Below are 25,270 nucleotides of genomic sequence, written 5' to 3' on the forward strand. Positions count from 1 at the left end.
CCCTCCCACCCTCCCTATCTCACCCCTCTAGGTGGTCACAAAGCACTGAGCTGATCTCCCTGTGCTATGCGGCTGCTTCCCACTAGCTATCTCTTTTACATTTGGTAGTGTATATATGTCCATACCACTCTCTCACTTCATCCCAGCTTACTGTTCCCCCTCCCCGTGTCCTCAAGTCCATTCTCTATGTTTGCATCCTTATTCTTGTCCTGCCCCTAGGTTCTTCAGAACCTTTTTTTTAGATTCCATATATATGTGTTAGCATACAGTATTTGTTTTTCTCTTTCTGACTTACTTCACTTTGTATGACAGTCTCTAGGTCCATCCACCTCACTACAAGTAACTCAATTTCGTTTCTTTTTATGGCTGAGTAATATTCCATTTTATATATTTGCCACATCTTCTTTATCCATTCTTAAGTGTCAATGGACACTTAAGCTGCTTCCATGTCCTGGCTATTGTTAATAGAGCTGCAATGAACATTGTGGCACATGACTCTTTTTTTTTTTTTTTTTTGTGGTACGTGGGCCTCTTACTGTTGTGGCCTCTCCCTCCACGGAGCACAGGCTCTGGACGTGCAGGCTCAGCAGCCATGGCTCACAGGCCCAGCCGCTCTGCGGCAAGTGGGATCCTCCCAGACAGGGGCACGAACCCGTGTCCCCTGCATCGGCAGGCGGACTCTCAACCACTGTGCCACCAGGGAAGCCCGACTCTTTTTGAATTATGTTTTTCTCAGGTTGTATGCCCGGTAGTGGGATTGCTGGGTCATATGGTAGTTCTATTTTTAGATTTTTAAGGGAGTTCTAATATTTTTGATGCTATTGTAAATGAAATTGTTTTCTTAATTTATTTTTGGATTGTTCACTTATAGTGTATGGAAATACACCTGATTTTTGCTTGCTCATCTTGTATCCTGCAACTTTACCAAACATTTTAAATAGGTCTAATAATATGGGGGTGGGTTTTTTGGAAATTTTTTATATTAGATCGTGCCATCTAGAAATAGAGATAGTTTTATTTCTCCCTTTCCAATTTAAATGCTTTTTATTACCTTTTCTTCCCTAATTGCCTTGGCTAGAACTTCCAGTACTTCACTGAATAGAAATGGAAAGAAATATCCCTCTCTTGTGCCTCCCCTTGGGAAGGAAATCTTTGTCTTTCACCATTGAATATGATGTTATTTCATAAATTCCCTTTTTCATGTTGAGAGAGTACCCTTGTATCCCTGATTTTTGAGTGTTTTTATCACAAGGGGATGCTAAATTTTGTCAAATGCTTTTTCTTGCATATATTGAGATGACAATGTGTGTGTTTGTTTTTTGTCCTTTATTCTACCGATATGGTATATTATGTTAATTACTGATTTGGGGATGGCAAACTAAACTTGCATTCCTAAAATAAATCCCCCTGGTCATGGTGTAGAATCCCTTTTAAATATTGCTGGATTCAATTTGGTAGTATTTTTTTGAGGATTTTTGCCATCTATATTCATAAATTACTGGTCTACAGTTTTCTTTTTCTTGTGATATCTTTGTCTGGTTTTCAAGTCAGAGTAATATTGGTCTCATAAAATGAGTTGGGAAGTGTTCCCTCCTCTTCTGTGTTTTTGAATAGTTTGTGAAGAATTGCTATTAATGCTCGCTTAAAGGTCTGGTGAAGCCATCTGGTCCTGGGCTTTTCTTTGTGGAAAGTTTTTTGATTACTAATTTAATCACTTTACTTTTATAGGTCTATTTAGATCTTCTATTTCTTCTTGAGTCAGTTTTAGTAGTTTACGTCTTTGTAGAAATTTGTCAAATTCATCTGTTATCTTACTTGTTGGCCTATAGCGTTCAAAGTATTTCCTTAAGATTCTTTTCATTTCTGTAATGTTGGTAGTAATGTCTCCTCTTTCATTCCTGATTTTAGTAATTTGAGTCATCTCTCTTTTTATTTAGGTGAAGCTTTGTCAATTTAGTTGACAAATTGGTTTTTTTTCAAAAAACCAGCTTTGGTTTTGATCATTTTTCTTCATTTCTATTCTCTATTTTCATTGTTTTCTGCTCTAATCCTTATTATTTCCTGCTTCCTTTGAATTTAGTTCACTTTTCTTTTTCGAGTGCCTTAAGGTGAAGTTGATTATATATCTTTCTTCTTTTTTGATAGGTATTACCATAAATTTCTCCCTAAGCACTGCTTTAACTACATTCCATAAACTTGAGTATGTTGTGTTTTCATTTTCATTTATCTCAAATTATTTTTTAATTTCTCCTGTGATTTCCTCTTTGACCTATTGGTTATTTAATAATGTGTGATTTAATGTCCACATACTTGAGAATTATCCAATTTTCTTTATTACTAATTTCCGATTTCATTCCATTATATTTGAAGAACACACTTTGTATGATTTTAATCCTGTTATGTTTATTTAGGTTTACTTAATGGCATAGCATATGGTCTTACCTGCAGAATGTTCTGTGTGCGCTTGAGAAGACTGTGTATTCTACTGTTGTTGGGTGAATATTCTATAGATGTCTGTTATATCTATGACTATGGGTCTGTGATGTTCAAGTTTTCTATTTCCTTGTTGATCTGCCCAGTTGTTCTATTTATTATTAAAAATGAGATATTGCAGTCTCTAACTACTATTACTGATTGTCTATTTCTCCCTTCAATTTTGACTTTTTTTTGCTTCATGTATTTAGGGCTCTGTTGTTATATATATATACATATATATATATATATATATATAGAGGGAGAGAGAGAGAGAGAGAGAGATAGATATAGATATAGATATATAATTGTTATCATTTCCTGTAAAGTTGGCCACCTGTTTTACCAAATGTTTCTTCTTTATCTCTAGTAAAATTTTTAAGTCTATTTTGTCTGATATTAGTATAGCTTTTCCAGCTTTCTTATGGTTGCTCTTTGCATGATATCTTTTTTCATCCTTCTTCTTTCAACCTACTTGTATATTTGACTCTAATGTGTGTCTTCTCTTGACAGCTTATAGATGTCTTGATTTTTTTTATTCAATCTATCAATATTTGCCTTTTGATTAGATGGCTTAATTCATTCATATTTAATATTATTGATAGTTTGATTTATGTCTTCTATTTTACTTTTTATTTTCTATTCATCTCCTGTTTGCTTGTTTTCACTTACTAATTGTGGGCTTCTTACATTATCAAATATTCTTTTTTAAGATAAGTTCAAAACACTTATGATGGTTACTTAATAAAACAGGATTACATAGACCAAGGGGTAGACGTTCCTCACTTATTTTATATAATTCCAAAAACATATATAATACTTGAACATTTTTGTTCTTTTTCAGATGATTTAAAATAAAACTTAGGGAACAATTCCTCTGTGGTTAAATACATCTGGTATATTTTACTTAAAATTAACTCATATTCTTAGAGATGCACATTAGTCATTAGCATACTAAGACTCTATGAATTCTTGCAGTAAAGAAACTAAATTAAGTTATTTTTAGCCTGCACCAACCAAATGCATTTGCTTATGCATCACTTTAATGACAAAATAACTCTGAACATTTTGTCTCCCATTAGCATACCTTGGATAAATACGAAAAGCACTGAACTAAGGAAGAAGCCTTTTTCAGATGTTATCCAAAATTCTCATCTTCCTTTTTTACTTTATCCTATTCTGAGTTTGGTTTCACCCCATTTTATATACTAGGATGTATTCACGTTCTTATTTTGGGTCTCTTTTTCATGTTCCCAGAACATTCTTGATTTTTGTTTTTGCACCTGCTTAAAGTTCACTTCAAGTACAGTCTTTACCAATTGATTTCTATAAAGGTTTGTACTTCTCATATGTTGCCCAAAACATATATGTGGATATACACATATATTAACAGAGAGTGAGTGAGAGAGAGAGATTTATTATAAGGAATTGCGTCATGCAGTTAGGAAGCTGAGGAGTCACAGATCTGCAGTTGCCAAACTGGAGACCCAGGGGAGCTGATGATGTAGTTCCAGGTCCAATCCAAAGGTCTGAAAACCAATAGTATAAGTCTGTAAGTCCTGGTCCAAAAGTCAGCAGGCTCGAGACCCGAGAAGAGCCTATGTTTCAGTTTGAGTCTGAAGGCAGGAGGAGACTGATGTACCAGATCAATAGTCAGGCAGGAGGAGTTCCCTCTTAGACTTTTTGTTCTATTCAGGTCTTCAGTTGATTGAAGGAGGCCCACATACATTAGGGACAATCTGCTTTACTCAGTGTACCGATTCAAATGTTAATCTCATCAGAAACAGCTTCACAGACACACCCAGAACAATGTTTGACCAAATGTCTGGGCACCCCATGGCCCAGTCACGTTGGTAAATAAAAACCGTCACATCGGGCTTCCCTGGTGGCACAGTGGTTGGGAGTCTGCCTGCCGATGCAGGGGACGCGGGTTCGTGCCCCGGTCTGGGAAGATCCCACATGCCACGGAGCGGCTGGGCCCGTGAGCCATGGCCGCTGAGCCTGCGCATCCGGAGCCTGTGCTCCGCAACGGGAGAGGCCACAGCAGTGAGAGGCCCGCTTACCGCAAAAAACAAACAAACAAACAAAAAAACAAAAACAAAAAAAACCCGGCACATCCACAAAATACCTTCTGTTTGTCAGACCAGTGGCTTTATTTCCAGTTTAAATCATTAGCCTGTTTCAATGTTCAAGCTACTTTGGTGGGAATAATCCTTTTCCTTCTAATTTTTTAAAAAAATATTCCCCTATGGCCAAGATGTTGTGGCTCTTTTTATGAGACAAAATTAAACATTTTCTCAAACTCCAGAATTTAGAAAGTGACTTTTACCTTTTATAAATTCATATATTGTAAGTTATACATATATGTGAGCAGAACCAAAATTTGGGGAAGACCAGCTCTATTCTTGACACCACTACTTTGCTGGGAATCTCACTGAGTGATCTGGAGCCCTTTGTTTCACTGACACATTAGCACACTGTTAAGAGATTTGAGAAATTTATGCATATCAACGTGGCCTCTAGCATGTTAGAGTCCAAGTTCTTGTTGCTATGGAGACTGACAGAAAAGCATCTTCTTTTCCGACACGATTGTGTTTGCATCACATTTCATAAGTGGATCATAGATCATGTTCTTTAAAAATAGCTATTCCAATTATCTCCCTAGATCCACTATTTTCCTAAGGCTTTAAAGCATCATTTTATAATAGTCACTAAGACTATACATCCAATTTCAAATTGTTTTGTAACATCGACATCCTTTAACTTCTTTTAATATCTTTTAACTTTCTCATTTGCAACTTCCTCGAAAAAGTCTAGTAACTTTCTCTGAAATATTGAAGAGTCACATTATTCTCAGATAGGCATTGTTACAGGGTAAAGTATACTGAGGTAAAAAACAAACTCCAAATCACATTGGTTCAAATTTATTTCTTGTTCAAGCAAACGCCTAATATTAGTTAGCTCGAGGAGGCACCACTACCTGGAATGTCATTGATTAGCTATGTTCCATTTGAAGAGCAGAGTGCAGACAATTGTTTTGGCTCAAAAGATATACACATCGTTTCTGTTTATATTTCATTAACTAGAACTAATTCCATTGATACAATTAATTTCAAGAGATAAAAAAGTATAATTTTCTGTGTACTCCAGAAGTAACAGAAAACTAGATACTGGTAAGCACTAGTAATAAATACCACAGCACCCAAACATTAATAGGAAAATTTTGTCTCCTCTTTCCTTTGCTTAAGATTGAATGCCAATATATCCCCAATTAAGTGTGTCATACAATAACCAAGCAAACACATACAGGTAATGAAATGTTTTCTGCTGAAAAACAGAGAGAATCTCAGTTGTTTTCTAGGTTATATTTGAGAAAGCTACCAGATAAGTTTTAAATTTGTGTCACTAGATCAGTGAAGGCTCTTTCAGTCAAATAAATAGAATAGTAATAACAGGTTGTTCTTTAATTAAGAGTTGCTTTACTTAGATAAACAACAATGACCTACTATACAGCATAGGGAACTAAATTCAATATCTTGTAATAACCTATAATGGAAAATAATCTGAAAAAGAGTATATAAATATATGTATGTATAACTGAATCACTTTGCTGTACACCTGAAACTAACACAACATTGCAAATCAATGATACTTCAATTAAAAAAAAAAGTTGCTTTACTACTTTCCTAAATGGCTGTGAAAACTCAGGGTTCTATCAGAAATTCACACAAGGAAACCTACATGATTAATACCCTATGGTAAAGTTATTCTTTAGTCCTCTGAATTGGTGTTATCATTATATCTTTTCATCGACAGTTGATTCAACTGAAACACACTGATAGAATTGCCAGACCATCCCAATATCTGACTGTACAGTCTCTTTTCTTCCTCATCATGATCATAAATAGTACTTGACCATAAATTCTTGAAAGCAAGACATAAGCAAAGGCTGTATACTTCACTTTTTGACATAGAAAAACAAAGTCCATTTAAACTGCTGGCAAAACCATTATGCTTTTTCATTTTAATACATATGTATTGTTGATATTAGTCTTGCATTTTGTGGACACAGGTTTCTAAACTGGAATATATCCAACTAATTAATGATTTGTAGGACACTTTTTGATTATTTTCCAGTTCTCAAGCCTCTATGCATAGGCAGATTTGTAGCTCTCATAAGAATTTTACTGATAATAAATAAGTAGATTAATTAAAATAAATGCTCAAGAATACTGAGGCTCTCTCAAAAGAAAAAAAAAATACGCCACTCAAAAGCTTGTCCTGTGAGGTGTAGATTTTAAATGCATGTAACTTTTGGAGATCAACTATTTTTGTCCTCTTTGCCTGGGAGTATTTATATATGGGCCTCTTCTCATCTTTGAATAGAGGGACTAAATGGATATGACAGTTATGTGTCCAAGTGAGACCAACGCCACATTCCAAATGAGCAATTTGCGATGAGTTGAATAAAAGGAGTATTTACAGGAGTTAGTAGAGTGTAGGGAAACCACAAAGGATGGAACAGCCCCTCCCACTCTGGGGCAATGTCAACAGAAGTTCACTACCACTCCTAGGTCTGCGGGGCCAGAGTAGAAAATTATTACAGAATCTTGAGTCAGAGAAAGCTGGATGGAGAAAGCTATGTGACAGGAGCCATGATCTTTCGTTGGTACTTTCTGTGACCTGCCCACCTCAACCCTGCAGGAAAGCAGCCAGAGGACACATGCCCTGACCTCTCTCTCCTGCCTCCCTCTGATTTGATGGTGTTCTTCAATGGCCAAACCCAGCCAGAAGCCAAAGAGCCAATGAGCCTATTGATGGAAATCATACAAGCCAGCCTCCAAGGGGCAGAGTTGGTTGGAAAGTGGATCTATTTTAGAGATACAAATGGAAATATTTAGTAAAATGAGTTACTATGTATACAAACAAGTATAGGAAAATTCAAAGGAAATTAAACCATTGGTTATTAATTATTCATTCCTAGAAATTAGCCAGTTGCTGGTAGGTAGTTATTAACTGCCCACTAAATGATAGTTTCAGAATTACTGGTTATTTTTAAAAAACGGGCAAGGGTAATCAACCCCATACCTCCTAAAAGTTTGTAAGTTGATGCAATCTTTCAAAAACATTTAGCTCTGCCATTTTTCATTTCATCGATAGGAAAATTAAGTTCAATAATTAATCCAATCCAACAACTATGAATGACGTTGGAATTTTTTTTTAGGATCCTAGAGTTGGAAAGGTTGGCAGAAGCCTTTTTCTTTCCTATCTTCTCCCTACTAACATTAATTTCCCTTCTTTAAAAATGAGAACGCCACAGATCTATCAAAAGGGCTTCAATTCCTTTAACATTCATTCTACCTCCAATCTCCTGTGAATCTCCTTGACTCTTCCACGATGAATCCCAATTCCTAAGTCCCTTTTCTGCACTTCAACACCTGCTTTCCAACCTTGCCATTCAGCATTTGGTTTTATAAAGTTTTATATTATTTTCATGTGAACATTTCTTCCTTCCCCAAATAGAGCACACGACTCCTAAAAACTTGGATTACATCACCAAAAACAATTCTGTAAATTGCCTCAAAATTATTCTTATTATTTTTAAAGTATTCAGACTTTCCTGAAGTGCAATAGAGAATGCTCTGTATCTCAAGTAACTCAATGTTCAGAACTAGAAAATAAATAAACATGAACTTGAGGAGGCTTGGATTTTTTTCAATCTTCTTATTAGAGAACAATAAGGCACCTAGAGAAATGAGGACCAACACTTTCCATTCACTTGTGCACAATTAGAAATGAACACAGTATACATAAATCAATACTCAATTAGTCTTTATTTGTAAATCAGTTGATTTATATATAAATCAATACTAAATTAGTCAAATTTCCTTTTTGTGCTTATATGACCACAGGATAGGATAGAATTTGAAATAATCAATTGTTAAAAATAAGGGGTAAAAGAATTGTCCTGAAACAAATAATTATGCAAATTTACCTCATACTGTTATAGTTTCATAATGTGGTAGAATCATGAAATCTGAGAATTGAGAGCTATCTTAGAGGACACCTACTCTGACTTTTCACCCAATGTGAGAATTTTCTTTCTGAGGTTACTGGCAAGAAATTATTTTACCTGAATATTTTCTGTAGTAAGAATCTCACCATGCTCCAGAGAAATCTATGGCAATGCTTCCCAGACCTGGTTGTGCTTTCAAATTCTCTGGGAATATATTTTTTACATGATTATAAATATGTTTAATAAATTAATATGTAAAATAATGAATAAATATTTTTAAAATAATCTTTCCTGTAGCCCATCATGGACTGACTCTCAGAACCCCTAGAGTTGGCACTGGGCATCTCTTTTTAAAAATTCTCCAAATGTTCCTAATGACAGCAAACCATGCAAACAGTGTCCAACTACATTTCTCAATTGCTTTAGCTATTAGAAACCTCTTTGCTATATTTAGCTGATATAACTCTGTAAAACCTGTTATTCATTTTTCCTACTTCTTTTGCTCTTGATTAGAACAGAAAAAGCCACCTAATTGATCTTTTTTAATGAAATACTTTAAATTTTGAAGATAGCTAATCTCTCTTTTCCTCCCCGCTCTGTAGCATATTTTCTCCTTCTATAAATGTTCTCTCTTCCTTGAAACTTTACTCAAGTGATGTGAGATCCAGACTCTTCATCATCATAATCAACTTCTTTTGCCTCTGCCCCCCACAACCCAGTTTCTCAAAGACAATGACAAATGACCCCAGTGTCCTACAGATGATACTTCCAGAACAGAGGTTATTGCCCATCATAATGTTTCAGCTTATAAAAGCACCTCAAGGTCTTGTGTTCCTTCTCTCTGTTCAGAAACCTCTTTCGCAAGACATCTGCATGGGCAGCTCTCTTCCCTCTCTCAAGTCTATGCTGAAGTGTCAGCTTCTCAATGAGTTCCTCCTTGACAAGTCTTTTTAAAATAGCAGGCCCCTCTCCCCAAATATACTTCCAAATTTGTTTTCCCTCAAAATCCTATCAAACCCCTACTACACCACATGGTTTATTTATCTACATTTTCATTGCCTCTACCACCGCCCCCCATTAGAAAGTCAGTTCTAGGAGGACAAGAATCTTTATCTGCTTTTCCCTTTGTTATCAATTGGCACATGGTAGACACATATTTATGGTTGATGAATGAATAAAAGATGCTTGGATTATGCATTATGTCCATTTTAACCATTAAGCATTAGGACATTGAATAGAAGAGGGAAAATGGGATTTCAGTTTTGAGTTTGAAGAGACTTTAGAAATCCTGATACAGACATGCTGCTATTGCAGATGCATAAACTGAGGTCCAGAGAACATCACACATGCATCAAGTGACTTGGAAACAAGACCTCAGTCCAGCCCAGGAGGGTTAGCTTTCCAAGCAGACCATCCTTGGTCTCTATTGAAAAGATTTCCTCTCTGAAATATCAGAAGCCTACCTCAACATGTGAGCCTTTGAGTCCTTAAATTGGCCAGATAGATACTTAAATCTAAGGCTGGATTAAATCGTGGACATATAATTTTAGGATAGGATAATTTCAGAAAGAGCTTTTCAAGAAAGCCTGATAAAATGTACTATATGTTTTTTCAAGGGGAATTTATTGATTTCCCATATGTTTTCCCATATATATTTCCCATGCATGACTATTGCACATGTTAGCATTTTCAAATCTTAAAACAAACAAACAAAAAAGGAGTGCATATTAAAGCAAATAAAATGATAAAGAGTGTTAAGGAAAGAAAGGGGCTTGGGAAATTCACTGGTAATTTACTGACCTTTTCAATGTATTTTTAAAATCAAATCAAATCATTGGTACAAGATACCGTTACTACAGTCCTGTGCTGGCCTCAGTTGGTGATCTGCAAGTTCACTTTCTAAACTGAATCTCCTTAGCCTTGGAGATGAAGAGTTGTGTTCAAATAACATTTATTAAAGAGTTTCTTAGGGAAATACTTGTTTGTGTTTAAAGCTACAGTACCAGAAACTTGATTGGGGAAGGTGTCTGCCAGTGATTAAAAGAAGACTCTTTCTAGAGCCCTGACACACACTGGCTCCATGAAAGTGTTCTTCTAGACCTCGCTGGGTCGGTCTTTCTCACTGCGACGTTCATTGCTCAGCTGCTCTGAAAGTGAAGGAAGAGTCTCTGCATTAATTCAGTAAGAACCTAACCTCTTGGCAGGCTTTTTTGGATATTGATTGGCAGTGGTTAAAAATGGGTCATTGAAATGTACAATAACAAAAGATAAAGAAGAAACAATTGATGAAAATTAGTTCTTTTTTTCATGTAAAATATTTGTTTTTTTTTTTAAATTAAAGGCACATAGGTATTGTTATAAAAATAAGACTCTAGTGTACATACTGAATATTTTGTTTTCCCTTTTTAACCATGAGCTAAACATATAGAAATTTCTACAACAGATATGCAAATAACTATTATTCATATTAGGCAAATAATAACTGTTCCCATGTTTCAGATGTGCTTTAAAGAAATTTAAAACGTTATATCCTTTAAAGGTCTTCTTTCTTATTTCATGAAATGATAGAACTCTACAGTTAGAAAAAAAATTCAAGAGGAAATTAGAAGTGAGAAAAGAATCACTGTAGAAATTGACTAAATTAGAAGCAACACAAGAGCAAATAAACACATTTGCCAAAACAGATGGTGAAAAAGAAGGAAAATGTAAAGCATCTAATCTAGATGAAGAAGATTTTTTAGGGAAGGTGACAAATATTTAAGATACACAAAAACGATCGAACATACAAAAAATACAAGTCTCTGAAGAAGAAAGCCAAGTTTAGGCTTTCTACACTAACAAACACTAAAATTGATACTCCAATAAAAATCTCCTGAAATTTTTTAAAAATGAAACTAGATATTGAAATTATGTGCTATAGTGAAATTACTAGACTTTAAAGTAAGAGAAAAAAAAATCCTTTGGGCAACTAGCCAAAAAAGATCTTATAAAGGACTTGCAAGGGAAAAATCTAGACTATCATTAGACTTTTAGACAGCAACACTTTATGCTAGAAGATGGAATTACATACAAAATATATAAGACTCTTGAGAAAGTAAAGTGTAAACTAAGGATTTTTTATTCAGCAAAAATTATCATCAAGTATCAAACTGTAATCAATATGAAAGAACTCAGGGAATATTATTCCCATATACATTTCCTGAAGAATGTCCTAGAGAACAAGATTCAGAAAACCAAGATGACTTGAAAAAAACTGTTGTAGGACAAGTTCATCAGCATTAAATATGTACTTATTTATAGTACCAAATCTAAAAGAAAGTCAAATGGGAGAGAGTATACGTTGTCAAGGGCCATATGCCCTGACAATGTAAATATAGCAGAACCATTTTTTTTAAAAAGGGAGTGAGGAGAGAATGATAATAGAATATGCCAAAAAAAATTTTTAACTGTTTTCAATAATCATAATTTGTCATGTAGACTGTACTGATATGCTGAGACTGTTGCATGAGTGATGGGAGGGAGGGTAAAGCAAATGAATGTAGACGCACCTCAGAAATATTGCAGGTTCAGTTCCAGACAACTGCAATAAAGCAAATATTAGAATACAGTGAGTCACACAAGTTTTTTAATTTCCCAATCCATATAAAACTTTTGTTTGCACTATACTGTAGTCTGTTACGTATGCAATAGCATTATGTCTAAGAAAAAGAATGTACATGCCTTAAATTTAAAACATACTTTATTGCTAAAAAATGCTAACCATTATCTGACAATGCAGGGTTTCCACAAATCTTCAATTTGTAAAACAAAGCAAACGGGCTTCCCTGGTGGCGTAGTGGTTGAGAGTCCGCCTGCCGATGCAGGGGACACGGGTTCGTGCCCCGGTCCGGGAAGATCCCACATGCCGTGGAGCGGCTGGGCCCGTGAGCCATGGCCGCTGAGCCTGTGCCTCCGGAGCCTGTGCTCCGCAACGGGAGAGGCCACAACAATGAGAGGCCCGCATACCGCAAAAACAACAACAACAACAACAAAAAACCGCTATATCCATGAAGCATGATAAAGCAGAGTGCAGTAAAATGATGTATGCCTATAATTATGGCATATCCTAATTATATCATTCTCTGTACCTCAATAACCAGAATTCACAGTGTAGAATAAAGGAGATACAAATATAATATGGAAAAATGTTAAGTAAGAACACTATAGTCCTGAAATGGAATTAGAAACACTAGTGTGAACTGATGTACTATCATAAGCATGCATACATCTCCAAGCTCTTTTAACAGAAAAGGAATAAAAACAGTGGCTAGCCCAATAACAGTAAATATTTCTGTGCCTCAAGTATGGTCTTGAAATACAATTTCCCACTAAAGGAAACCAGAGTTTCTTGTATGAATGGCTGTTTCCAATTCTGGGGCATGAAATATACATGATGAGTCTGGAACACCTTTGTGTTCAGAGCACAGCAAGAAAGCTATCAAACCCTGTTAGTATGATGTTGAAAGAACTCAGGAGCCAATATGAAGAGTCTCCCAGTGGCCAAAGATGGGATAATTTGAGCTTCAGTAAAGGTAAGAAATACAATGGATTAAAACAATAAAATAGATAACAAATGCTCCAAGATGGCAGCACAGAAAGCACCTGAATTTCCCTCCTCCAATGGATGATGCACTGTATGTACAGCTACACACAGAATAATTCCCTCTGAGAGAAATACAGAAACTAGCTGGGTGACTCCTACCCAGCAGGTGAATGAAAAAATGCCCATAGGGAAACAGGTAGGGGCCGCTGAGACATACTTTTGTGTCACACATAAACCCCATCCCTGACATAGCATCAGGCGATCAGGAGGGAACCCCCAACTTGCAGCTTCTCCCTGAGACTGAAGGGTTTGGACCACGCATCTAGTGCCCCCAACTTGTAAGGTTCCTACGTGAGGGATGGTCCCCCCAAACACCTAGCTCTGTAAGCCAATGGGGCTTATGTTCAGAAGCCCCACGGGACTATAGTAAACAAAGAAGCAGTTTTTAAAGAACACAGAAGCACCGCCATGGCTATATACCCAGGCTCAGCAAAAACGTCCATCTCTCAGTTTCTCCCTCAAAGGGATTGGACTGCATACTTTCCCAGCTGCTGCCTGGGTGTCGGTTTCTAATCCGCCTGCATCTAAGTGCTCACTGATGTTGTCTGCTTTGAGACACGGACAGGTCTCAAATTCAGGGAGCCGCTAAGAACAAAGACCCTAAAGCCTCAATGTGCCACCAAAAATCGGTTAGAACTAATAAACTAATTCAGTAAAGTTGCAGGGTACAAAGTCAACATACCAAAATCCTTTGCATTTCTATGGACTAACAATGAACTATCAGAAAGAGAAATTAAGAAAACAACCCCACATACAATAGTATAAATAGAATAGAATAGAATACCTAGGAATAAAGTTAACCAAGGAGCTACAAGACTTGTATACAGAAAACTACAAAACTGTTGAAAGAAAGAAGAGCTAAACAAATGAAAAACTCCAACTCTAAACTTGCCAAAGGAATTGAAAAAAGTGGGTTAGACTCAATTTTAAGCTCTTACTGAAAGATCAGTCTATGAAGAGTTAACCAAAGGGACTAGATCCATAAGAATAGGAACTATATCCATAAGAAGAGGAATTATTGATCTGACTCTGAGAGCTGGAGCCAAGAGCACCATGAGTCCTGTATAGTTAAATCTTGACAAGCACTGCCCTACGCAATTGGTATTCTGAAAGGAGACAGACTTTTGTCTGGTGTTCATGATAGCGGTGAGGATCCCTTTGCCAGAAAGCAGTTCAGATACTAATCAAACTTTGTCACAGGAGCAGGAATGAAGACGAGGAAAGCAATCAAAGGGTTGATAAATAATGGATTAGCATAGTACAGCTAAAGTAATACAGTTGTGTCAAATGACCTGAGCTTGCAGAAATTCAGTGAAACCACTGGAGTAACTGCTATCAAGACTATAATTGGTCATTTTGTATTGGTCATGCTAGACTTGTATTCTTCTCTTATTATAATTTGAGAGGCATCAAATGCACCTGCAAAAGCAAAGCCCTTGGTACTATTCCTGTGTGACCTCAGCGAAGCCACTTCACCCACCAACATTCTAGTCTCTCCAGCTGTAGGCAAAGATTTATAACTTTCATCAGTAATGGGCCTGAGATCTTCCTTTGTCTGAAATTTATGCAAGTGCCGAGTATAATTATTATTTTAGCTGACAAATAAAAAGACTGTCACTTGTTTTTGAATGCTTTGTGAAGCAAAAGACGCAAAGATGAAATTATGCCGATCGTCTTTTTTGTTTTGCCTGCTGATGGAGTTTGATTGAACTTGTCTGAATCTCATGATAAATATGCAACATAACAAAGGATTAAATGAAAGACCATTTAATTACCTGAATCAGAGTTTGTAAAAATGTATATGTGTTCATAGCAGGGGGAGAGGATTGGTGTAATTAGTATCCCTGAATTTAGAAAAATTGTGTCTGACAGGAAAATGTGTACATGTTTGGCAAAAATTGAGTGACAGGTCAAGAACTCCTCAAGCTAAGAAGATTATATCAACAGATGCATTCCCCATCTGCTCACTGAATGCACAGAAATGGAAATCACATTTTTTCTCTATCAACTGAAGTTTTGGTTATACTCAGAGTCCATGAATTATACCATACCAATAGCTAAGATTGAGAAATGTAAAACAAGAATAATAGAAGACGAAAGGAAGTTATTTTCTATGTGAAATGAAAGATATTGTCAAAGACACATTCTGGGCTTCATTATGAAACTCACACTCCTGTTTGCAAAAGGCACAATCCAAAGACACACTAAAAAAGCAAATCTGTGCTTGTACCAAAATGCACATATAAAAGCTGGCCATGCAAGTGTTATTGGTACCACAGGTCACCAACATCACAGTTGGATTCTTTAAACCATATAATAACACAGTGTTTTGAAAATCTCCTATTTTGAAGTGGTGGGGGCTTCCATGAAACACCGAGATCATATGAAACATTCTTACCTGCTAGATGCATAGTGATACTTACTTCTGTGTCTTGCAGTGCTATTTAGGGGAGATTGAAGAAAGTTATTTAAGTTCAAATGAAAATAACAAACTCATAGTAAGAAATTAGCCATGAAATTTACCATTTATTAAATTACTCATGTATCAACAAACATTTATAGATGGCAAGATATGTGTAAGACCTTGAGCTACTATAAAGAACTATAAAGACCACAGTACCCACACCCACCCCTGCACCACATTGGTCCTCACTCAATTCGTACCAACACCAAGCTGCACATCATTGTATTTTGACTCACTCATCCTTTATAGAAAATTCTTAATCCATCTGACTACAATTTCTCAAACCTTAGACTTAAGGATACAGGATACAGGATCTTCATCAAAATTTTTCAAAAGCTCTGGTTATTGCTGTTATTGTTTGCTACTGGAAAGATCCACACAAGGCAATGCTGAAATGTGGAGCCTCTGTTTCTTCCAATATTAATTATGTAACAGTGTTAACAGGAATGGTTTGCCTCTCCATGCTGAGGCTGAAGAGGAGTTACAGAGATAACTGGCTTTTATATTCTTTGGGCTCAGTGTTTCCTGGGTTAGTATTCCCTACCACAAAGTTTCAACTAAGCTTAAGGCCTGTGTTGCATTATCAAATCCAGACACCTGAAATTCTGACATAATACCAATCCTGTGGGGAATAAACTTTAACATCCATCATATTATTTAATCGTCACAACAAAGCCCTTGTTGAAATATGACTCAGGAGGATGAGAAGTACTGTCACATGAATGAAACAAATTAAACGTGAAAGGAGAAACCCAGGTACTCTGGAAATGTAGGCGACAGTGATTTATTTCTGCACCAAACAGAAGTTCGGAGGAAACCTGGATATGGCAGAAATAGAAAAATTGTGGCACTTTGTGATTCCCTTCTTAGCAGTATGGAAAGATCAGTGGGTGGATTATCGTGGACAGTTGACAAGTCAGTTGTCACACACGTGTTTCTATTCATGATGGGAGATGCTGCTCAAAAGAGTGAATACACTGCCTGGAAACCTTCTAAATAGCTAATGACTTGTCGGTTAAATGCATGGTGTTGGGAGAACAGAGAAGGGAATAGTCTTTAGATGCTCCAAAGTTTTGGCTAGAACACTGAATTACTTGGATACACAGATGGTGTTTTCATCACTTCTTCTTCCTAACAGTTGGGACTTCGGAAGGGCTAGAGAAATCTTGGATGTGAACAATTGCCTACACAGATGGTAATGGTGAACTGGTTTGGCTAACAGTTTTAAATTCCAGACCGATGGATTCCTATGTACTGAAGAATGAGAAGGGAGAGGGAAAAAAACGGGTAAAGAAAGTGTAACTTAATACACAAGTAAAAGAATAATGTGTATTAAGTTATGCTTTCTTTATCTACTATATTTTGAAGTGGAAATAATCAGAAGGCCACATCTAAAATAGCCATGAAGGGACTTCCCTGGTGGCTCAGTGGTTAAGAATCCGCCTGCCAATGCAGGGGGATACGGGTTCAAGCCCTAGTCCGGGAAGACTCCAGACGCCGCGGAGCAACTAAGCTCATGCGCCACATCTACTGAGCCTGTGCTCTAGAGCGTGCGTGCCACAACTACCTGAAGCCGGTGTGCCTAGAGCCTGAGCTCCACAGCAAGAGAAGCCACCACAATGAGAAGCCTGCACACCGCAACTAAGAGTAACCCCCGCTCGCCTCAACTAGAGAAAGCCCACGCGCAGCAATGAAGTCCCAGTGCAGCCAAAAATTAATTAATTAATTGATTAATTAAAATAAATAAATAAAATAACCATGAAGGGTGGCAACTAGGGATGCAAAAAGCTATGCCAAATTTCAGCTGATAAAACAACTCTGACTAACTTAATTGAATTTGTCACTGGGCACTCACCATGTACTCGTGAGATATGGGAGTCAGTAAAAGGGGAAGTTTCCCCAGGGAATCACAACTACCCACGGAAATCAAGTTTATGCTGGGACAAGTTACAGAGCAGCAAGATAAATAGCAGAAGTCTTGGCCAAAAGAGACCTATATCTACAGTTATGAAGGAAACACAGTAAAATAAAAGGGATTCTTAGTGGTGGAAATGCCACCTGCTCTTTAAAACTGGGAAACACCCAAGGATTTGATTCAGGAAATTTATACGCAAAACTTTAACAGTCATAATACCTACTTTTAACATATTTACTTGGGGTGAAGAGTGACAGTTACAGATTTCCCAACATAATTTTGTAGTAGGAATCTTTCCCCCATGATGTTTATGGTAAAATCATGAGATAACATAAAATAAAAATTGAAAGCAATAGGAGTACCAAGCCCTTCAAAATGGCAGGAATTGCATTCATTTATACATTCAAGATTTACTGAGTGCATGTTGTGTTCTAGGCATTGCCCAGAGTCCAGGAGACACTGAGGTAAATAGTAACTTCTACCCTCATGGAACTCAGAGCCTGGTTGGACAGACAGTCCTATTGATGCTCAAACTGCTCTTTGAGTATCAATGAGCTGTCAGGAAAAAGCTCTTCAGAGGAAATGAGGGATTAGATGTTTGAAGGGAGAGAAACTTACCAGGCAGAAAGGGGCCGAGGAGAAGAGACCCCAGTCAGAGGTACAGCCTTCACAAGGGCAGTGTGATGTGACCCCCACTGCATTCAGACTGATGGTGTGCAAGGGGGAAAATGCAGGAAACGGGCCATTAAAAAACCAAGTGGGAGTGCTATTCACAATAGCCAAGACATGGAAGCAACCCAAACGTCCATCGACAGATGAATGGTTAAAGAAGGTGTGATACATATATACAATGGAATACTACTCAGCCATAAAAAAGAATGAAATAATGCCGTATGCACCAACATGGATGGACCTAGAGATGATCATACTAAGTGAAGTCAGACAGAGAAAGATCAATATATACTATCACTTAAATGCCAAATCTAAAAAAATGATACAAATGAACTTATTTACAAAACAGAAACAGACCCACAGACATAGAAAACAAACTTATGATTACCAGGGGGGAAAGGGAGGGAAGGGACACATTAGGAGTTTGGTATTAACATATATACACTACTATAAAACAGGTAACCAACAAGGACCTACTGTAGAGCACAGGGAGCTCTACTCAATGTTTTGTAATCACCTAAAAGGGAAAAGAATCTGAAAAAAATATATATATATATAGAGAGAGAGATGTATAATTGAATCACTTTTGTACACCTGAAACTAATGTGACATTGTAAATCATGCTTCAATTTTAAAAAATTAAATTAATGATTAAAAAAAACCCAAGTGGGACTTGTGAAGGGCTTCGTAATACCTGCTCCGTTTTCTAATATGAGTGACAGAAGACATTTAAATAGTATAAACAGTTGTTGAAGTAAATGGGAAAACATTGGTTCATTGGATCCAAATGATTTTTTGTTTTTATTGACCTATCTCTGCAGCATTCTGGGTTTATGTTGTATTTTGAAGACATCTCTTTAAGTGGACAGACAGTGCCTTGTTCATAAGGTAGTTCCAACCACCTTTTTTAGCAAATGCCCATCTTCTTAACTGTGCTGTGAAAAAACATTGAATCCCACCCCCCCTTAGAAAGTAGAGACTTTGCATTCTCTGCTTTCTACATTTGATTAAGATTAAAGCCTTTCCTGTTTTAGAATGAATTTGTCAGCAAGACGAGCAGGAAGCAGTAAACAAAAGTGCTGTGAAACTTTACTCTCTGTGGCAGTATGTTGTCACCTTCAGTGACACCAGAGTCTCTACCCTCAGGAGATGCCATCTCTCCTGTGGCAGCTGGTTTTGCCCTTACAAAGGGAGAGATCCCTTACCTGATAAGGATTAATTCCCTGTGCAACTTTAATAAGGGGCAGGGGTGTGTCCCCAGTGCCACAGTGACAGAAATCTTCCCTGATGTAAATTGAACATTACCCTCTAGAGCTAAAGAAAGCTCTATTTCCTTGGGTTCCTCTTAGTTCAAGCTAATATAGTAATTTTGTTTTCTGAAAATGTTAATGCTATTTACATTCCTGGAGCTAGTCAAGACTCTGGAGTCCCATTCAAAGTTCATGGCCTCAAAGTTACGGTAAATGCTCAGGAAAAGTTCAGTGCCAAGAACGTGGCCTTGGAAGGGTATTTCAGCCATAGGAAAATATCTGTTTCTTTTGAAAGCTAGAAAAAAAATAGTTCATCAGCAATATGTCTATTAGCATATTGCCCACTTCCAAATTTTCCCTTATTACAAACCCTTTTCTTTTTAAAAGCATGTTGTCTTTTATTTATTTATTTATTTATTTATTTATTTATTTATGGCTGTGTTGGGTCTTCGTTGCTGTGCGCAGGTTTTCTCTAGTAGCGGCAAGCAGGGGCTACTCTTCGTTGCGGACTTCTCATTGCGATGGCTTCTCTTGCTGTGGAGCACGGGCTCTAGGCACGCAGGCTTAGTAGTTGTGGCTCGCGGGCTCCAGAGCGCAGGCTCAGTAGTTGTGGTGCATGGGCTTAGTTGCTCCGTGGCATGTGGGATCTTCCCGGACCAGGGCTCGAACCCGTGTCCCCGGCATTGGCAGGCGGATTCTTAACCACCGGGCCACCAGGGACGTCCCTGTACAAACTTTTTTGGTCTTGTTCCACTCATATAATTTGCTGTGAAGAAATTTTACTGTGTCTCCTATTTTTTTAGAGATGACACTATTTACTTATTTGAATGTGAATTACCATTTCAGACAAGTTTTTTTAAAATTTTATTTTTAATTACAATGTATTAGTTTCAGGTGTACAGCAGTGATTCAGTTATACATACATATATGTATATGTGTGTGTATATATATGTACATATATATATATATATATAGAGAGAGAGAGAGAGAGAGAGACTTTTTCATATTCTTTTCCTTTATAGGTTATTATAAGATATTGAGTAGATTTCCCTGTGCTATACAGTAGGCCCTTGTTTATTTTATATACAGTAGTGTGTACACGTTAATCCCAAGCTCCTAATTTATCCCTCCCCCCCACCCTTCCCCTTTGGTAACCATAAGTTTGTTTTCTATGTCTGTGAGTCTCTTTCTATTTTGTGTATAAGTTGGATCTAGAGACTATCATACTAAGTGAAGTAAGTGAGACAAAGACAAATGCCATATGACATTGCTTGTATGTGAAATCAAAAAAAAAAAAGAACCCATTTCAGACAACTTTTACACGAGGCTCCTTTTTGTATCATCCGTGCTCTTCAAAAATTCTGACCACGTTAGCAAAAATCTCTCAACACTTAAGCAATGTCTTCTCTAATATACTGTAATAGAGCACCAAAGCTAGAAGGCTTGAATTCCAGACCAACAACTGTCATTCATGAAATAAGAGACCTTAAAATGTCATTGAACCTCTGGGCCTTAGTGTCCCCACTTTACAGGTGTGTCCCTGCTGATCTTAGTGTTGTTTGTAGATCCAATAGGGAAAACGGACCTAAAAGCTTGTTGTATTATAAATTTACTCCTTTATTGGATAACATAATTGTTGCTGTGTCTAAAATGCAAAGTTGCGCTTCAAAGATTATGTCTTTATTCAATGCTAAGGCCGACTGAAAGCATTCTTACTGGGAGCTGAACCCTGGTGAATTTGATACAGGCATTAACTTAGACAACCTACAGGAAGGGGACGGTTAATATATCCTTCAAACATCTCATTTAGTATCAACTTTGTCTTCTGAAATTTTGATAGAGGGGCTAATCAACTCAAGATAGAACCCCTTGGTGCATGTCTGCGGTGCTGAGATCCAGAGATGATTTGCATCACCCGTGTACTTTAGAATTGAGTTTTGGCAAGTTATAAAATTGACAACCTGCAGTGAAAATTTCAAAACACATAGACTCTGTCTCAGATTCACTGTTTTACTTCTTAAATGTGAGTCTCAGAGATATCTTTTTGTCACCAAAAGTTTTAGATCTGCTGAAAAGCCTGGGCAAGTGTTCGATAGGGTCCCTCGAGTTCCATGCTAGCAGCAAGGCAGAAATAGTTTTGGCCTGGCAATTTCAAGGCAGGTGTTACCAGTTGGTTGCCTGAACCATGGAAAAACCTCCTTCTGGTCTTTTAAAAATGCCTGATTTGAGCGACACTACCTCCTGATGGGCCTGCCATGGAGAATTAGTTTCAGAATGCACTTATAGGAAGTGGACTGAATGAAGTTACTGGATGAATTAGGAATGTATACTTAAATATTGAAAAAAGTCTGCCCAAGACAGCAATCTTGGTTTTGGCTTCATTGAAACTGAACTGCCCTTTTGTCTTGTTTTGTTTTGTTTTGTTTTCTGATTGTATTTAGCCAGTGGGTTCAGCTGCTTATATTGGAGTTTCTGGTTCATGATAGTAAAATCAGGGCGTGGGAAGTCCTTTATAAAATACAGTCTTATAGCAATGAAGGCAAAATATTACACTATGTGTTAGTGTTATGAATCTAACCAAAGACTAGAAAATATATGTGTGGCCTGCTTTCTGAAATATAGGTTTTCCTCACTTTGAAGAATAGAAACCATCCAGAAAAGCTGGATATAAGTCAAGTTCAATTTTCTGGTGGTCTTCCATGGTTAAAAAAGTGATGTGGTTGTTAGGAAAATAAATCCTCCGGTGAATTATAGTATTGGTTTAAGTGTAGAGTGGATAATGAAGACTCTTCAGCAGTTCTTGCGAGTTTGAGGGTCATGTCTCCCTTGAAAGTCTTATACAAACTAAATGTCTCACCTAGAAAAGTGAATAAAGAACACACTGCACAATTGGGGTTGTAATTCCGTGGGGTTCCGGTTCACTGATGGACCCCAGCCCTCCAGGGTTCCCCACCGTTCTTATGTGGACTGACCCACCTTGAAGATCTTTTCGTTTCTAACTCTCATTTTGCAGCTTTCCCTTTTCTATAGACAAATCCTAGCAAATCTGTTGTGAGTTCTTTCTTACCACCCTCCCTACCCCTGAAGGCCAGTATGTCTCTGAATAAGTGTTGATCTTGACCAGAAATGGCAGGAGTGAGAGCCGTCATTTACTGGGTGTCTACCCTGGGCAGGCAGCGTGCTGAGTGTGTTATATACAATAATACTCACATCTCCACATTGTTTTGAGGTGTCTTGGATGGTGGGTGCGCACCATGGAGCATCCCACTAACTCAGAGGAAAGGAAGCAAAAGACACTGTCTGTATTTCAGAGATACAAGAGATGATGGACCCACACTTCTAATTTTGTCCAAGAACCCCCAAATCACTGATTAAGAATGTCAGACTGAGACAAATAGCATATGATATCACTTATATGTGAAATCTAAAAAAATGATACAAATGAACCTATTTACAAAACAGAAATAGACTCACAGTCATAGGAAACAAATTTGTAGTTACCAAAGGGGAAACAGGGGAGATAAATTAAGAGTTTGGGACTGACATATACACACTACTGTATATAAAATAGGTAATCAACAAGGACCTACTATATAGCACAGGGAACCCTATTCAATATTTTATAATAACCTATAAGGGAAAAGAATCTGAAAAGGAATATATATATATATATATACATATACATATATATGTATATATATATATATATATATATATAGCTGAATCACTGCTGTCCACCTGAAGCATTATAAATCAACAATACTTCAATTAAAAAATGTAGGGCTTCCCTGGTGGCGCAGTGGTTGAGAGTCTGCCTGCCGATGCAGGTGACAGGGGTTCGCGCCCCGGTCCGGGAGGATCCCACATGCCGCGGAGCTGCTGGGCCCGTGAGCCATGGCCGCTGAGCCTGCGCGTCCGGAGCCTGTGCTCCGCAACGGGAGAGGCCACAACAGTGAGAGACCCGCGTACCGGAAAAAAAAAAAAAAAAAAAAAGATAAGAAAAAAAAATGTATGTAAAAATTTTTTAAAAAGAAGGCCAGACTATGTGTGTCTCTCTAGGTTCCCTCAGAATGAGAGGATGGCTTTAGATCAGGTGCTCAGCCTCCCCATTCACCCTTTGGGCTTGGCTGGAATTGGAGGCGAAGCAGCCTTCCAGACCTTCTTACTGAGAAATCTCACTTCCCTTCCTCACTGCTCTGAAATCACTGCCGTTCTCCTCTGACTGCTGCCTTTTGCTTTGCTTTGTCCACACAGGTAACGACACTGACTCAGGAGGTGTCCCAGTTAGGCAAAGACATGAGGACTGTGATGCAACTTCTAGAACACGTCGTGTCCCCCCAGCAGCCCGCTCGGTTTTGCTCTCTGCATACCACCTCTGTGTGTCCCTCCAGCTTACAGACCAGGATGACCTGGAGCACGCACCAACCGTGTCTACACTTGCAAGCAGGTGGAGCCGCTTATACCCAAGCCCAGATTTGTCATGGGAATGTCAACCCTGACACATGGAGTGTGGATCCCTCCTCTGTGGGGAGCAGCCCCCAGCGAACTGGCGTTTATGAGCAAAATCCTGCAGGCGGTGAACTGTATCATTCTCCTAACCTTGATTATTCACCTGCCCACTACCAGGTTGTCCAAGAAGGTCATTTGCAGTTTTTAAGGTGCATCTCTCCACAGTCAGACACTACGCTGATGCCTCTGCAGTCCATCTCGGCCACTCTCTCATCCTCTGTCTGCTCCTCCTCAGAAACATCTTTGCACCTGGTTCTCCCAAGCAGATCGGAGGAGGGCAGCTTGGGCCAAGGAGCCATGAGTTCCTTCAGTCTGGAAAACCTGCCAGGATCTTGGGACCGGGAAGGAAGGGCATCCATCTCTACTGAGCCCTCAGAGAACTTTCCACTGGAAGTTGTCACAAGCCCAGCAGAAGTGAAAGATACTAACTCCATAAACGTATGATATTAGGGCACGTGAGGCAGCCGCCAGTTTCAGCTCCACCACTGCATGACAGCCCTGGTTTGCCTTTCTAGCCTCTGGCAGCATGAAGACTGGGCAAGGCTGGGAGACCTGTGGAAGAGAGGATCTGGGGAAAGGCAGAACCACCTCCAGACTGTAGCAGACACTTCCTGGATCCTAGAAACAAAATAGGAACATTTTCCTGTACAGGCATTAACTTCCTGGTCTGTTTGACAGACTTTGGTAAAAGTCCAAAGACCCTGAGGGTCTGAGCAGCTAGAAGTCCCAGACAAAGAATGTGTGGATTCATTTTGTCCTAGGTGGCTTTTGTGAAGTGCAGCAAAGTTGTTTCCTGAGTGCCTGTGTGTCACTCCTGAACAGTATCCATAGGACTGTGGGCCCTGGGAGTGCACAGCTCCCGCTGATCTATTTTTCAAATGTAGAAGGCAAAGGGACAATTATCACTGCATGTCATCTCCTAGACAATCAGTCACACAGAGCTGGTGGCCAGTGGTCAGCTATTGCACGTTATTTGCCATGTAAATGAATATGTCTTTATTTATCAAAAAAAAGAGACGCTATTTTTATATCCTTGGTATGAAATATGTATTTAAACTATTTAAACTATTTATAAAGAAATGAATGTTTTCATTTTGGTAAAAAAAAAAAAAGCTTGCCGTTTTAACAAGAAATGCACTACTGTTATGTATAGTAGATCAAAAATTATTATTCAGAGGATGTAGTTTCGAAAGGAAGCTCCCCCCCCCCCCCCGCTTTATCTGCATGCAGTTTGCAACAAATGTATCCTCACACTTCTGGATTACAAAAGAATAGTGAGGTCATATTTTATTAATGAAATAAAAACATGGACTGAGTGTCTGCCATGGGA

The 25,270-nt window shown here is 38.0% G+C and overlaps 1 protein-coding gene across 1 annotated transcript in view; it reads left to right on the forward strand.

The window, feature by feature from the left end:
- Nucleotides 1–24,384, forward strand: part of KCNH8 (potassium voltage-gated channel subfamily H member 8) — a 406,549-nt gene extending 382,165 nt beyond the window's left edge. The window contains exon 16 of the mRNA XM_024115187.1: nucleotides 23,686–24,384. Coding sequence (XP_023970955.1) covers nucleotides 23,686–24,384 — 699 coding nt within the window. The remainder of the gene's footprint in view (nucleotides 1–23,685) is intronic.
- The last annotated feature ends 886 nt before the right edge of the window (nucleotides 24,385–25,270 follow it).

This window comes from Physeter macrocephalus, chromosome 1 (assembly GCF_002837175.3).
Source record: "Physeter macrocephalus isolate SW-GA chromosome 1, ASM283717v5, whole genome shotgun sequence".
Lineage (NCBI taxonomy): Eukaryota > Metazoa > Chordata > Mammalia > Artiodactyla > Physeteridae > Physeter > Physeter macrocephalus.